The sequence below is a fragment of the Mercenaria mercenaria genome, chromosome 13, assembly GCF_021730395.1.
Source record: "Mercenaria mercenaria strain notata chromosome 13, MADL_Memer_1, whole genome shotgun sequence".
NCBI classification, from domain to species: Eukaryota; Metazoa; Mollusca; class Bivalvia; order Venerida; family Veneridae; genus Mercenaria; species Mercenaria mercenaria.
This window is the reverse complement of record NC_069373.1, coordinates 35,036,843-35,053,582: the sequence shown is the minus strand read 5'-3', so window position 1 is coordinate 35,053,582 and position 16,740 is coordinate 35,036,843. Positions and strand designations below refer to the sequence as shown.

The following is a 16,740-nucleotide window of genomic DNA, read 5'->3' as shown; positions in this document are numbered from 1 at the left end:
TAAAGATCCCATGAAAAATGTGACCTCTAGAGCGGTCACAAGCAAAAGTTTACGGACTGACGCACGCACGCACGCACGCACGACGGACGACGGACACCGCGCGATCACAAAAGCTCACCTTGTCACTTTGTGACAGGTGAGCTAAAAAACAACTTTAAACAACTTCTTCTCTTAAACAGCTTCATTGTAAGGTCCTCTTCTCAAACTTGTTCAAATGGGGGCATTCAGCCCCCTTTTAGGGTCCACTAGAGCTAAACACAGAAATACCATGAAACAATTTCTTGTGAAATGCTAGATGCATCTTCATCAAACTTGATCTGTAGCATTATTATTAGATTGCCTTCCAAGTTTGTGCAAATATGGGCACTTAGGTCCCTTTTAGGGGCCACTAGAGGTGAAAATTAAACCATTATATAGAGACCTTCCAATTCCCTCATTGTGTTTTGTACTTTTATTTTCAGCTCTGGCAGCTCCTAAAAGGAATAAATCTTAAGATTACCTACCTTATATTGATGCCAAAGACCAAGCTTGATGAAGATCTATCATGTTGTACATGCGAAGATATTTAAATGTTTGTTTTTTTTACTTTAAGCTCTAGTAGGCACTTAAGAGGGTAATGATGACACTAGATCGCTCACCTGAATTTCAGACCTTAACTTTGGAAGAGGACCATAATAGTTCCTGGTCTCGAAAGTGCTAGAGGCAGTAAATTTAATTACATTAAACAATGTGACAGATGACAAACAGTTCTAAAGTCTTTAAAATTGGATGGATAGAGGTGGTAAAAAGCGTACCTATGGAGTAAAGGGATGGGACCTCTCATTAACTGCTAGGTGTATCTTTATCAAACTTGATCTATAACATCATTGTAAGTTCTGCTCCCAAATTTATTCAAATGGGTTATCTGGCTCCTTTTAGGGGCCACTAGAACTAAAAACAAGAGGACCATGATGGTCCTGAATCGCTCATCTCTTCCCACATGACCCAGTTTTGAGTATGACGTCGTTTTTTCTATTATTTGACATAGTGACCTAGTTTTTGAGCTCATGTGACCCAGTTTTGAACCTGACCTAGATATTATCAAGATAAACATTCTGACCAATTTTCATGAAGATCCATTGAAAAATATGGTCTCTAGAGAGGTCACAAGGTTTTTCTATTATTTGACCTATTGACCTAGTTTTCAAAGGTACGTGACCCTGTTTTGAACTTTACCTAGATATCAAGGTGAACATTCTCACTAATTTTCATGAAGATCTCATGAAAAATATGGCCTCTAGAGAGGTCACAAGGTTTTTCTATTTTTATACCTACTGGCCTAGTTTTTGACCGCACGTGACCCAGTTTCGAAACTTGACCTAGATATCATCAAGGTGAACATTCAGATCAATTTTCATGAAGATCCATTGAAAAATATGGCCTCTAGAGAGGTCAAAAGATTTTTCTAATTTTAGACCTACTGACCTAGTTTTTGACCGCAGTTGACCCAGTTTCAAACCTGACCTAGATATCATCAAGATGAACATTCAGACCAACTTTCATACAGATCCCATGAAAAGTATGGCCTCTAGAGAGGTCACAAGGTTTTTTTATTATTTGACCTACTGACCTAGTTTTTTATGGCATGTGACCCAGTTTCAAACTTGACCTAGATATCATCAAGGTAAACATTCTGACCAATTTTCATGAAGATCCATTCAAGGGTATGGCCTAGATATCATCAAGGTGAACGTTCTGACCAATTTTCATGAAGATCTTGTGAAATATATGGCCTCTAGAGAGGTCACAAGGTTTTTCTATTTTTAGACCTACTGACCTAGTTTTTGACGGCACGTGACCCGTTTTCGAACTTGACCTAGATATCATCAAGGTGAACATTCTGACCAACTTTCATAAAGATCCCATGAAAAATGTGACCTCTAGAGCGGTCACAAGCAAAAGTTTACGGACTGACGCACGCACGCACGGACGGACGACGGACACCGCGCGATCACAAAAGCTCACCTTGTCACTTTGTGACAGGTGAGCTAAAAAACAACTTTAAACAACTTCTTCTCTTAAACAGCTTCATTGTAAGGTCCTCTTCTCAAACTTGTTCAAATGGGGGCATTCAGCCCCCTTTTAGGGTCCACTAGAGCTAAACACAGAAATACCATGAAACAATTTCTTGTGAAATGCTAGATGCATCTTCATCAAACTTGATCTGTAGCATTATTATTAGATTGCCTTCCAAGTTTGTGCAAATATGGGCACTTAGGTCCCTTTTAGGGGCCACTAGAGGTGAAAATTAAACCATTATATAGAGACCTTCCAATTCCCTCATTGTGTTTTGTACTTTTATTTTCAGCTCTGGCAGCTCCTAAAAGGAATAAACTTGATAGACGACCATGCTAGGATACTACTGTCCAAATTTGGTGCAATTCTGACCAGTAGTTTCTGATGAGATACCATCTGAAGAAGTGTGGACAGAGGGTAAGCGATCACAATAACTCACCCTGAGCACTCCATACTCAGGTGAGCTTTTAAGGAGCAAAGTACCCCGAAAGGAAAAAACAACTTCTTAGTGAATTTTCATCAAAGAGCTACCCAGTTTGATGAAAATTCATCAATTTGGTCATGAGAAGTTGTTTACAGATATTTCTATTTTAAGCTCTAGTGGCATATAAAAGGGTCAAAGTGCCCACATTTGAATAAAACTGGAAGCAAATCTTATAATGATTCTACAGACCAAGTTTGATGAAGATCCATCAGGCAGATCTTAAAAGTTGTTCAGTTAGCTCTACTTTTATCTCTGGTGGCTCTAAAAGGGGCTAAATACCACCATTTAAACAAATTTGGAAAGGGATGATACATTGATGCTAAAGGCCAAGTCTGATGAAGAGCCATAAAGTTTTTCATGAGAAGAAGTTGTTTATTGGTTTTTCTATTTTTAGCTATGATGACTTTTAACCTTTAGCCTGCTGGCGGCATGTGATTCTGCCTTTGCGACCAGTGCAGACCAAAATCAGCCTGCACATGCATGCAGGCTGATCATGATCTGCACTGTTCGCTATTCAGTCAGTAAATTTTCAGTGAACACCCCTTTGAATAATAAATGGTTTTGCCCATACTGTATGAAGACTGTTAGACAAGACGCCGGACCATCCATCCATACTAACAGCTCACCCTGAACAATGTTCAGGTGAGCTAAAAAAACAAACCAAACAAAACCAATTCATTATCATTGCTACATTTTATTAATACAATCTTGGGTATAATAAAGCTAAATTTCTGAAACAAGTTTACAAGTGCACTGGTGATTTTAATTCTTTGCTACAAATAAAAACAGATGTTTCAACAACTTTTTCACAACCACAGTTTCCCAATCTTGGACAAAAGCTCTACATTTCCTAGAAATACAACCAACATTTTGAGTCCTTACAATGGTTTTAACATGTCAAGACTATTTAGGCCTTTTGACAAATATGTTGTATCTTCAAATGAATCTCCTAGATGTCCTGTGTAAACTATGGTCTCTTATTTGTGATAGACATAATGAAAATATGTAATGCCAAGAAAGTCTAAAAGTATGTTTTCTTTCTTGATGTTTTTGTTTGTTAGTATGCTTCATTTATTGAAGGAAACTGGGATTATTCCTTGATAATCTAGTTTTTGAGGACTCCAGGACTGATTTGCTCAAAACTTCATTCACTGGTTGATATTCTACATAACATACTTCACAGAATTCCTAATTTAAGACACAGATTACAAACAAACTTATCCAACAATTATCTTCTTAACAAAATTTTCTAGCAAGTTCCATACAACAGGCCATCTAGACTGACTTGTTTAAATCATCATCAACTGGATAAGCTGTCCAGCAGATAGTCCATGTCTGTTACCTGCATGTACAGTCAAAAATATAAAGCTAAATATTGCAATTACAAACAGATTTGATCCCCGAGTCATTAAAACATGCATTATATGGAGTGTTTTTCCACATCAAGTCAAAGCACACTCTACATCAACATAATTATAAAACTTTGAGCAACCCAGTCTTCAAAGCTGGCTAGATGGCTTTGATACATCAGTAAGGATTAATTTGAATTTTAAAGCCCCAACTTTTACTACCCTGGCAGTAAGTTTTGTGGGAGGAGCCTATCAAATAACAAGGCTACTCTAGGCTGTCTGTCAGCTAAAAATAGCTCACTTTCAATGATTCACAAGCAAATGTAAACAATGGTCAGTTGAAGAAGAAATATGAACTTACATGTTTTGATGATTACAAATTATTATTATACATATTTTGTGCATCCATTTCAATATCATTGTTATGAAAAATTGAGTGTAGGCTAGCATTCCTGATTTTTAAACTTCTTATTAATGTAGATTGAACAGTGAAACTCGAAATCAAACATTAACTTTTCTGTTATTGCTGGCAGGTCCATTATTTGAGATAATGTAGCAATAAATGCAGAAATAATAAACTATTCAAGTCTGAGATGTAGCACAATGCACACAAATTAGCAAGTGTTGCTGTGATAAGGTCTAATAAAAATGATAAGTTATTTGAAATAATTTATCACTGTATGTCTGGTATTTCGTTCCATATATCTTTAAAACATTTTTAAATAACACATAAAAATATAACTGCAGAAATGATTGAATATGATATTCTATTCAGTTTAAAAATTCAAAATTACTTTTCTGGAAACGTTTTACAATGCACTCTAGGTGTTAATTCCATTGATACATCAAGCCTTCTGCTGATCAAGTTTGTTGATAAAATTAACCACGTGGGAATGGTTTACATTCTCTGTTTCTCTAGGGTTCATGACCTCATTAGCTCCTCCCGGCAAATTCAAATTTTTGGCAGTTAGGTTTAAATAATTTTTTGAAACTATACTTCACAATTTTTTTTAAAAAAAAATAAAAACACCAATTGATAAAGAATGTTTCAATGTGTATTTATGCAATTTTTCATAACTTCTTATTCAGTAGTTTATTTAAAATTTTGAAAAAGGGCTCTCTGATGTGAAACTTGCATAATTTATATAAAAACCTGCCCCAGCACCATTTTCTGGCTTTTATATGGCAGTTGGGGGTTTAAAGTCTGGTTATTGCTGTTTCTAATTTTTAACCAACTAATGAATATACAATGAAATACAAAATTTTCAATTTTAATTCCTGAACAAATTTACTGTCTTTCCAACCTTAAGATGGCAGTTCTTCTTAATGCTGATAACATGAACATGCACCAAAAACGAAAAATGTTACCTGACAGAACATAACAGCACTTTTTCTAAGCAACAGTTTACTTTGTAAAAGGTAGGGAAACAATACTAATGCAGACGCAAATAAAACTTTAGGCCTTATCCTTAACAACTGCCTATAAAATCTGATAAAATGAACATGTAACATTAATATTGCATAAAATAAAGATAATAAACAATGAAACTAACACCTCAACATGGAGAAAAAGAAAACAAGGCCAGTTTTCCATAGACTGAATTTGAAAAATGGGATTTTTTCAGCGTGTGTACATAATATTCCAAGTAAATGAAAAAAAAAGACAACTCATCACCCTGTACACCTTCAGAAACCATCAATATTCCAACTATCACTGGTAGTATTGTAAAGATTAATGGGAGTAAATGTCTGATATTTCATAATTTTCTAGTTTCACTTACTTCAAAGATATATTTTATTACGCTAATACAGCCTATATACAATAAAACTTTAAATGCTGCAAAATTTAATGGTATTTAACATTAAGGAAAATATAAAGCATATGCGAAAAAAACAATATATATATAGATATGTATGTAACTATATGGAAAGAATAGGGGCATCACTTCAAGATATAAATATGGTGAAATTTTACACTGAAGTTTTCGGGACTAGCAATCTATGTAGTCATGAAAAGATTTTCACATTCTGGTGGTGAAACTATTCATTTGAATTCTTTCTAAAAGACTATGTGGGCTGAAATGAGAAGCAGGTAGTTGGATTGTGTAACTGTTATTCTATCTACTGAACAGCGGCATGTTCAAGAACGAAATGGGATAACAAATGTCATATTCAACCTGGCCCATAATTTGAGAACAATGATTTTGCTCTGTTTTTATATTTAATGGGTCATAATGATTTTGTTTAAAAAATGGCAGCCAGATATAATGGATCTGATAGTTTCAAACAACAACTCATTCTCATAAAGACAGAGCAGTGACATTGTTTTGACCTTATACCAACAACTTTAATATAGATACTGTTTAAAACTGTGAATATAGAGAGAGATGTGGACACTTCCCCCAATAATCGGTATAGACCTGTGATGTATCGGTATAGACCTGTGATGTATCGGTATAGACCTGCAATATGTCCGCACAATTCGGTAACATAATGTAACATCTATCCGAACACTTTAAACATTAAAATTCTACACACCATTATAATGTGCAAGATACTAAATCCTATTAAATCATAAAAAAAAGTACAAAACAGAATAAAAAATGGTTACAACAGTGAGAATAATTCAATTACTTTAGCCCAATTAACATACTATGACTAATCCGAGATTCAGACTATGGGAGATTTTTTTCAGCTTTTCTGATGTAACTTTTTTAATTGCACTATACAATAATAAACATGAGCATTTTTAAAAATCACTGAGGTTATTCTGTGGACCCAAGAAAGCGTGATAAGAAAAGATGAAAATATGAAATGTTACCTAGAAACTATACAAAAGCTAAACTAATCTTGTCTATCTGAATAAACTACAGAGATTCCTTGAAAGAATAATGAAATAATGCAGGTGACTATATGCAAAACAATTACAAAATACAAAATAGTCTTATTATCTATGGCATTGAATTTCAATTTTACTCAGTAATAACAGCTCCCTCAATCATTCATTTTTTTTCCAAAGAGAGACGACTAAAATTAACTGCCTTAAACAAAACTATTATTTGAAAGTTGCAATAAACTATTGTCATAAAAAACAACAACAAATATATAGATAGGATATTATTGCTTTAACCTTATTTTTGTTGATAGCAACCAAATTCACAAAGAAAATTAAAGAAGAAAATCAAATTATTGGCAAGCACATCTCTAAAAACATTGATACTGTAAGATGCAAATTCTTAACAGTTCAAATAAAATAACAGATTATCAAACCTGGTAATATAATAAGTGTGATTTATAACGAATCTTCAGTACAAAGAACAGTACGGAACTTGAAAAACACACAAATCTAAATGAAATGATTAATTCTAAATTTCTACAGTTGTTGCATGTGCATTGCTAGTATCTTCCTCCATGTTACTATTTCTTTTGACCTTGACTCTCTTCTTCCGCTTTCTGTTTCAGTGGAATGACTGAGCATGGAACGCCCGCATGATGGAGGACATAGTTGCTCACAGAACCCAGAATGAGCTTCTTCAATCCGCTATGGCCTCTTGTTCCCATCACAATACAAGATGCCTTCAGCTTGCCGGCTTGTTCACAAATAGTTGGACCTGGCTTGTCACCTGACATTGAGTCAACTTGGCCTTTCACCTGAAATAAAACAAGCAAAGTTGAACTAGAAAATGCTTTTGTAAAAAAGCCCATGTCTCCCCCAATGCAAAGTCCTATAGGCAAGAAGTCAATAGGGGTCAGGAGCGAAAGTCAAAGAGACACTGATGGTTGGCCGCAATAGGGATCATCTATTTGGCATGTCCAGTCATCCCGCTAAATTTCAACACTCCTGGCCTAGTGGTTCTCAAGTCAGGCTCCTGTGACCTTGACCTTTAATCAAGTGACCTCAAAATTAATAGGGGTCATCTACTCTGTATGTCCAATCATCCTATTAAGTTTCAACATTCTAGGTCAAGTTGTTCTAAAGTTATTTTCCAGAAATGATTACATGACCAGGCCCCTGTGACATTGACCTTTAATAGACTGACCCCAAAATCAATAGGGGTCATCTACTCTATATGTTCAATCATCCTATGAAGTTTCAACATTCTGGATCAAGAGGTTCTCAAGTTATTGATCGGAACTGGTTATCAATGTTCAGGCCACTGTGACCTTGACCTTTAATGGAGTGACCCCAAAAACAATAGGGGTCATCTACTCTGCATGAACAACAAGAGCTGTCGGAGGACAGCAACGCTCGACTATTCAACAGCCTTGTCAATTGAATGAATACAAAAGTTGAAAAAGGGGCATAATTTTGTAAAATGCAAAGTAGAGGTATTGAACCTCTGTACTGCATGTCATATCATGACAGTGAACAAGTGTGTGAAGTTTCAATCCTTTCCAATTTGTGGATACTGAGATACCAGCTTACATACAAAAACTTAACAAAAAACCGCTAAGTCAAAGGGGCATAATTTTGTAAAAATGCCAAGTAGAGTTATGGGACCTTCACAGTGCATGTTAGATCATGACAGTGAACAAGTGTGTGAAGTTTCAATCCATTCCAATTAGTGGATACTGAGATATCAGATTACATACAAAAATTTAACCAAAAACTGCTAAGTCGAAAAAGGGGCATAATTTTGAAAAAAAAAGAGAGTAGAGTTATGAGACTTGCTTAGTGCATGTCAGTTCATGATAGTGAACAAGTATGTGAAGTTTCAATCCATTCCCATTAGTAAGTACTGAGATACTAGCTTACATACAAAACCTTAACCAAAAATTTCTAAGTCGAAAAAGGGGCATAATTTTGTAAAAAAGCAAAATAGAGTTATGGAACCTGTGCAATGTAGATCAGTTCATCACAGTGAATAAGTGTGTGAAGTTTCAATCCATTCCCACAAGTGGTTACTGAATTACCAGCTTACATACAAAACCTTAACCAAAAATTTCTAAGTCGAAAAAGGGGCATAATTTTGTAAAAAAGCAAAATAGAGTTATGGAACCTGTGCAATGTAAGTCAGTTTGTCACAGTGAATAAGTGTGTGAAGTTTCAATCCATTCCCACAAGTGGTTACTGAGATACCAGCTTACATACAAAACCTTAACCAAAATCGGGACGCGGACGCAGACGCCGACGCCGACGCCGACGCATGGGCGAGTGCAATAGCTCACTATTCTATGAATAGTCGAGCTAAAAATCCTATAAAGTTTCAACATTCTGGGTCGAGAGGTTCTCAAGTTATTGATTGGAAATGGTTTTCCATGTTCAGGCCCCTGTGACCTTGACCTTTAACAGAGTGACCCCAAAATCGTTAGGGGTCATCTACTCTGCATGACCAATCATCCTATTAAGTTTCGACATTCTGGGTCAAGTGGTTCTCAAGTTACTGACCGGAAAAGATTTTCAATGTTCAGGCCCCTGTGACCTTGATCTTTAACAGAATGACCCCAAAATCGATAGAGGTCATCTACTGTGCATGTACAATCATCCTATGAAGTTTCAACGTTCCGGGTCAAGTGGTACTCAAGTTACTGACCGGAAATGGTTTTCAATGTTCAGGCCCCTGTGACCTAGACCTTTGACGGAGTGACCCCAAGATCTATAGGGGTTATCTGCTCTTCATGACCAATCATCCTATGAAGTTTCAACATTGTGGGTCAAGTGGTTCTCTAGTTATTGATCGGAAACGGTTTTCAATGTTCAGGCCCCTGTGACCTTGACCTTTGACAGAGTGACCCCAAAATCAATAAGGGTCATTTACACTGCATGAACAATCATCCTATGAAGTTTCAACAGTCTGGGTCAAGTGGTTCTCTAGTTACTGATCGGAAACGGTTTTCAATGTTCAGGCCCCTGTGACCTTGACCTTTGACGGAGTGACCCCAAAATCAATAGGGGTCATCTAATCTTCATGATCAATCATCCTATGAAGTTTCAACATTCTGGGTCGAGAGGTTGTCAAGTTATTGATTGGAAATGGTTTTCCATGTTCAGGCCCCTGTGACCTTGACCTTTAACAGAGTGACCCCAAAATCGTTAGGGGTCATCTACTCTGCATGACCAATCACTCTATTAAGTTTCAACATTCTGGGTCAAGTGGTTCTCAAGTTACTGACCGGAAACGGTTTTCAATGTTCAGGCCCCTGTGACCTTGATCTTTAACAGAATGACCCCAAAATCGATAGAGGTCATCTACTGTGCATGTACAATCATCCTATGAAGTTTCAACGTTCCGGGTCAAGTGGTACTCAAGTTACTGACCGGAAATGGTTTTCAATGTTCAGGCCCCTGTGACCTTGATCTTTGACGGAGTGACCCCAAAATCGATAGGGTTTATCTGCTCTTCATGACCAATCATCCTATGAAGTTTCAACATTCTGGGTCAAGTGGTTCTCTAGTTATTGATCGGAAACGGTTTTCAATGTTCAGGCCCCTGTGACCTTGACCTTTGACGAAGTGACCCCAAAATCAATAAGGGTCATTTACTCTGCATGAACAATCATCCTATAAAGTTTCAACAGTCTGGGTCAAGTGGTTCTCTAGTTATTGATCGAAAACGGTTTTCAATGTTCAGGCCCCTGTGACCTTGACCTTTGACGGAGTGACCCCAAAATCAATAGGGGTCATTTACTCTTCATGACCAATCATCACATGAAGTTTCAACATTCTGGGTTAAGTGGTTCTCTAGTTATTGATCGGAAACGGTTTTCAATGTTCAGGCCCCTGTGACCTTGACCTTTGACGGAGTGACCCCAAAATCAATAGGGGTCATCTACTCTTCATGATCAATCATCCTATGAAGTTTCAACATTCTGGGTCAAGTGGTTCTCTAGTTATTGATCGGAAACGGTTTTCAATGTTCAGGCCCCTGTGACCTTGACCTTTGATGGAGTGAACCCAAAATCAATAGGGGTCATCTACTCTTCATGATCAATCATCCTATGAAATTTCAACATTGTAGAACAAGTGGTTCTCTAGTTATTGATCGGAAATGGTTTTCAATGTTCAGGCCCCTGTGACCTTGACCTTTGACGGAGTGACCCAAAAATCAATAGGGGTCATCTACTCTTCATGAACAATCATCCTTTGAAGTTTCAACATTCTGGGTGAAGTGGTTCTCTAGTTATTGATCAGAAATGGTTTTCAATGTTCAGGCCCCTGTGACCTTGATCTTTGATGGAGTGACCCCAAAAACAATAGGGGTCGTCTACTCCAGCAGCCCTACAATCCTATGAAGTTTGAAGGTTCTAGGTCAAATGGTTCTCCAGTTATTGCTCAGAAATGAAGTGTGACGTACGGACGGATGGACAGGGCAAAAACAATGTCTCCCCCAGAGGGGGGGGGGGAGACATAATAACTGACATCCTCCACTGAACTAAATGACATACCACAGAGATAATGCAACAAGAGGGCCATGACGGCCCTATATCGCTCACCAGAGTTGATCTTGCCTACTGACCTAGTTTTTGACCCCACATGACCCAGTTTCGAATTTGACCTAGAGATCATCAAGACAAACATTCTGACAGTTTCATATAGATTGGGTCACAACTGCAACCTCTAGAGTGTTCACAAGCTTTTCCTTTGATTTGACCAGGTGTTCTAGTTTTTGACTCTACATGACCCAGTTTCAAAGCTCACCTTGAGATCATCAAGACAAACATTCTGATTAAGTTTTATAAAGATTGGGTCACAACTGTTGCCTTTAGAGTGTTCACAAACTTTTCCTTTGATTTGACCATGTGATCTAGATTTTGACCCCACATGACCCAGATTCAAGTTCGACCTAGAGATCAGCAAGACAAGCATTCCAACCAAGTTTCATAAAGACTGAGTCACAACTGTGGCCTCTAGAGTGTTTCCTTTAATCTGGCCTACTGACCTAGGTTTTGACCCCACATGACCCAGTTTCAAGACTGACCTAGAGATCATAAAGGCAATCATTCTGACAAAGTTTCATAAACATTGGGTCACAACTGTGACATCTAGAGTGTTCAAAAACTTTTCCTTTGATCTGGCCTACTGACCTAGTTTTTGACCCCACATGACCCAGAATCAAACTTTGCCTAGAGATCATCAAGACAAACATTCTGACCAAGTTAAATAAAGATTTGGTCACAACTGTGGCCTCTTGAGTGTTCACAAACTTTCCTTTTATCTGGCCTACTGACCTAGTTTTTGACCCCACATGACTCACCTAGAAATCACCAAGATAAACGTTCTGGCCAATTTTCGAAAAGATTGTGAACATTCTAGAGGCCACAATTGTAACTCAATCTTTATGAAATTTGGTCAGGATGTTTTTCTTGATGATCTCTAGGTCAAGTTTGAAACTGGGTCATGTGGGGTCAAAAACTAGGTCACCCAGTCAAATCAAAGGAAAAGCTTGTGAACACTCTAAAGGCTATAGTTGTGACTCGATCTTAATGAAACTTGGTCAGAATGTTTGTCTTGATGATCATTAGGTCAAGTTTGAAACTGGGTCATATGGGGTCAAAACCTAGGTCACTAGGCCAGATCAAACGATAATCTTGTTAACAATCTAGAGACCACAATTTAAGTTTGAATTTCATGAGAATGGGTCAAAATGTTTACCTCGATTGCTAGGTCAAGTTCTAATCTGGGTCATGTAGGGTAAAAAGCTAGGTCACCCGATCAAAAATCAAAGGAAAAGCTTGTGAACACTCTCGAGACCACAGTTGTTACTCAATATTTATGACACAAGGTCAGAATGTTTGTCTTGATCATTTCTAGGATAAGTTCAAATCCGGGTCATGTTGGGTCAAAAACTAGGCCACCTGGTAAAATGAAAGGAAAAGTTTGTGAACACTCTAGAGGCCAAAGTTTTGACTCAATCTATATGAATCTTGATCAGAATGTTTGTTTTGATGATCTCTAGGTCAAGTTTGAAACTGGGTCATGTTGGGTCAAAAACTAAGTCACTAGGCCAGAACAAAAGAAAATCTTGTTAACACTAAGTCCACAGTTTGAAACTCATGAGTATCGGTCAGAATGTTTGTCTTGATGACCCAAAAGTAAAGTTCGAATCTGGGTCATGTGGGGTCATCTGGTCAAATCAAAGGAAAAACTTGATAACACTCCAGAGGCCACATTTATGACCCTATCTTCATGAAACTTCGTCAAACTGATGACCTTTAGCCCATGTTTGAAACTGGATCATTTGGGGTCAAAACTAGGTCACCTTTTAAAATCAAAGAAAAACCTTGTGCAATAGGGGTTGCATTTTTCATTTAATGTGCATGAAACTTCGTCAGAATGTTTCCATGAAATCTATGATGAATTTTTATCCAGGTTATTTAGGGTCAAAAACTAGGTCACTAAGTCAAATCAAAGAATAAGCTTGTTTACACTCAAGGGGTCATATTTTTATTCTATCTTCATAAAACTTGGTCAGAATGTTTGTTATCATGAAGTCTTGGACGATTTCAAGTCTGGGTCACGTGGGATCAAAAACTAGGTCACTAGGTCAAATCAAAAAGCTTGGATACACTCAAGAGGCCTCTTTTTTGCTCCAATATTCCTGAAACTTTGTCAGAATGTTTGTTTTCATAAAACTTCTGAGAAGTTCGAATCTGGATCATGTTTGGTAAAAAACTAGGTAACTAGGTCAAATCAAAGAAAATGCTTGTTAACACTCAAGAAGCCACATATTTGGTCCAATCATAATGAAAATTGGTTCGGAATATTTGTTTTAATGAAATATCTAGGTAAAACATGTTTACACTGTTATGGTGTGTTACTCAGGTGTGTGACCTAGGGCCATCTTGACCCTCTTGTTTTTCACAATAAACCACAAATTTATCTTAGATTTTAAAAGAGCCAAAAATTCCCCTAGATTTTAAAGAGCCAAACTTTCCGACAAAGTCTCATGAACATCCGCAAGAAAATGTGACCTTTTGAGTATTATCAATGTGTTTCTATGATTTGATATTGTGATCTAGTTCTTGACCGACACAATCCTGTTTTGGACCCGACACAGATTTCAAAGAGACAAACATTCTGACAAAGTTCTATGAGGATGAAGTAGAAAATGTGGCCTCTAGAGTGTTAAAAAGTTTTTTTTTTTGTGATTTGACCTAGTTACCTAGTTGAAAATCTCAGGTAATCCAGTCAATACCTTTAATGTTTATAAAATTATGCTCCAGACACAAATTATGAACGGACAGACAGACAGATGCACGCACACACCATCACATAATATGTCTGTTTTTTCAAAAAAGGGTGTATAAAAGAATAAGTGCATCAAAACTTTAACAAAGACGTGGATGCAAAAGGACGCCAACACCAGGGCAAGTAAGATAGCTGTCCATATACTTCATATAGTTGAACTAAAAGTAAAGCATACAAAACCTTTGTTTTAAATATTGTTTTTTTGAAGGATAATATGTTGTACATAATCAATTATAACATTTATGATATATCTCACCCCAGCACTTCTCAGCTTAGCTGTATAATTAGCACACAATTGTTCCACAACCTGATACTGGTTCTGAAATTCGGCACTTAATGCATTGACATCAGCCAAGGGTCCAACTGAAAATATATACAATTCTATTATTACATCTGTTTATGTGTATTTTATAATAAACAACATTTTAAACAAGAGGTCCATGAAAGCCCTTTATCGCTCACCTGGCCTAGTTCTTACCCCAAGTTGAAAAAGTTGCCTCTAATGTGTTAAAGTGTTATGATTTGACCTTAAGACTTAGTTTTTTTTCCTAAGTGACCCTGAGTTAGAATTTGTGTACTACATTTAAAATAGACAAACATTCCGACCAAGAGAAAACATTCTGACAAAGTTTTATGAAAATCAAGTAGAAAATGTGGCATGGTTTTTCTATGACTTTACCTAGTAATCTTTTTTAAGATCTCAGGTAACCCAGTTTAAGAATTACCTAGATTTCATGAAGACAATCATTACAACAATTTGTTATGAAGATCAAATGGAAAATGTGGTCTCTAAAGTGTAAACAAGGTTTTTTTCCGATGATTTCACCTAGTGGCCTAGTTTCTGAAGTCAGGTAAACCAGTTTTGAACATAACATAGAATTGATAGAGACAAACATTCTGACAAAGTTTTATGAAGATCAAATAAACAATCATCATGTTGCCTCTAGAATGTTAACAACGTTTTTGTATGATCCAACTTAGAGATCTAGTATAATAACCCAGGAAACCCAGTTTCAAACTTGACCTAGATATCAAAGAGACATACATTCTGACAAAGGTTTATAAAGATGAGAAAGAAAATGTGGCCACTAGTGTTAACAAGGTCTCTTAACTGACCTAGTTTTTGACCCAAGATGACCTGTTCACAAACTTGTTTGAGATTTTATTAAGGGTAACATTCTGACCAAGTTTCATTAAAATTTGGCAAAAATTGTGACCTCTAGAGTGCAACAGTTATATTGTTGACACTTGACAGTGCACACCGGACACAGGGTGACCACAATAGCTTACCCTGAGCACTGTGTGCTCTGAGGTGAGCTAAACAGGTTTGACATTTCCACAAGAATGATCATGTTTCTTTAAAAAACAGATACCTTTCTGAAATATGTTACACTGTATGATCAACCTTATTTGCGAATATGTCTAAAATATTGTTACTAGTTTTCATCCTAACAAAATGTTTGCAATGTTTCAGGAAAAAAGAAAACAACACTTTATTCACTTAATATCCTACAAAAAAACCAAACAAACAAAAATACACTTTCCATATGAATATTAAAAAGAATGTTAAATATTATATTATTTTACATTTAATTACTAGTATTTAATTAATGTATAATTATAAAATTACTGGATACATGATATTTGACCTTTTTAAAACAAGTACAGTATGTATAAGAAAGGCTACAATAAATTCAAATCAAGGTTGTAAACTACAAAGGTGATAAAAACAGATAGGAAACCAAAGTCTAACAAATCAGTTAACCTAATTTCTAAATCTAGTGCCATTTGCCAAACATATATCAAAATAACACTCAACTGCTCCTAAGTGTTCTAAACAAAAAGCATTCAAACGAAAAAAAAAAACCATGTCATAAAGCCATGCTAAATGATAAACATGTATGCACAAATAGGCCAAGAAAATGTGTTTCTCTCCTATATTTAATGTGTGGTGTTTACTGATGAAACTGAAAAGAGTTATTTTCATATTTAGTCTTCAAAAATCTTCTACATTCAGTATATGCTATGTCTTTATGTTGCAATACAAGACCTCCATTTGCTTGCAACTTAACTTCAAGATTTGAATCTTGGGTGAAATGCTTCACTTCCAAATCCCATACATCAAGTGAAAAAAAAAATAAACAACAAGGCAAGTGTTGTTAGCTACCAAATCACTGCACTTAACAGCAATATATTGTTGTTAAGTGCAGCGATTTGGTAGCTAACAACACTTGCGTATATGTAACAAATTTATAAACATCTATAAGGATATGAAACACAGTTTTATATTTTTGGCCTTAGCTTTACATAATGCAAGTTAAATAGCAACATTGAAAGGTGACATTAAGAATAATGTACAGAGGAGGGAAAGACAATGTCACCTAGTAAACTGCTGGAAAGAGCATTGTTATGTTAATTACAAGCCCCTAGGCAACATCAAGCCGCTCCTGCATAAAATACAGTACTCTGTCTTGACAGCTTCCGCACTTCTCTGTTTTAATGTGTCATGTTTTAATATGCATCATCTATAACACTCATAAATCTTTTTGTTTCGTAACTTTTTATGTTCCTTTGTAGATATAAATGAAAATCTAGATGTGCGTCCATAGGACACTCGTGCTCCCACTCCTTTCACTGTATGAATATTTTTTACTAAGTCAAGG

At 36.3% G+C, this 16,740-nt stretch overlaps 1 protein-coding gene across 3 annotated transcripts in view; it reads right to left on the bottom strand.

Moving 5' to 3' along the window:
- Nucleotides 1–3,213: 3,213 nt before the first annotated feature.
- The window catches only part of LOC123528884 (universal stress protein Slr1101-like), a 30,403-nt gene continuing 16,876 nt past the window's right edge, over nucleotides 3,214–16,740 (bottom strand). For all 3 annotated transcript variants that reach the window (XM_045308948.2, XM_045308947.2, XM_045308949.2), the window contains 2 exons: nucleotides 14,334–14,440; nucleotides 3,214–7,539 (listed from right to left, as the gene is read on the bottom strand). In XM_045308948.2, coding sequence (XP_045164883.2) covers nucleotides 7,306–7,539; nucleotides 14,334–14,440 — 341 coding nt within the window. In that variant the 3' untranslated portion in view covers nucleotides 3,214–7,305. The remainder of the gene's footprint in view (nucleotides 7,540–14,333; nucleotides 14,441–16,740) is intronic.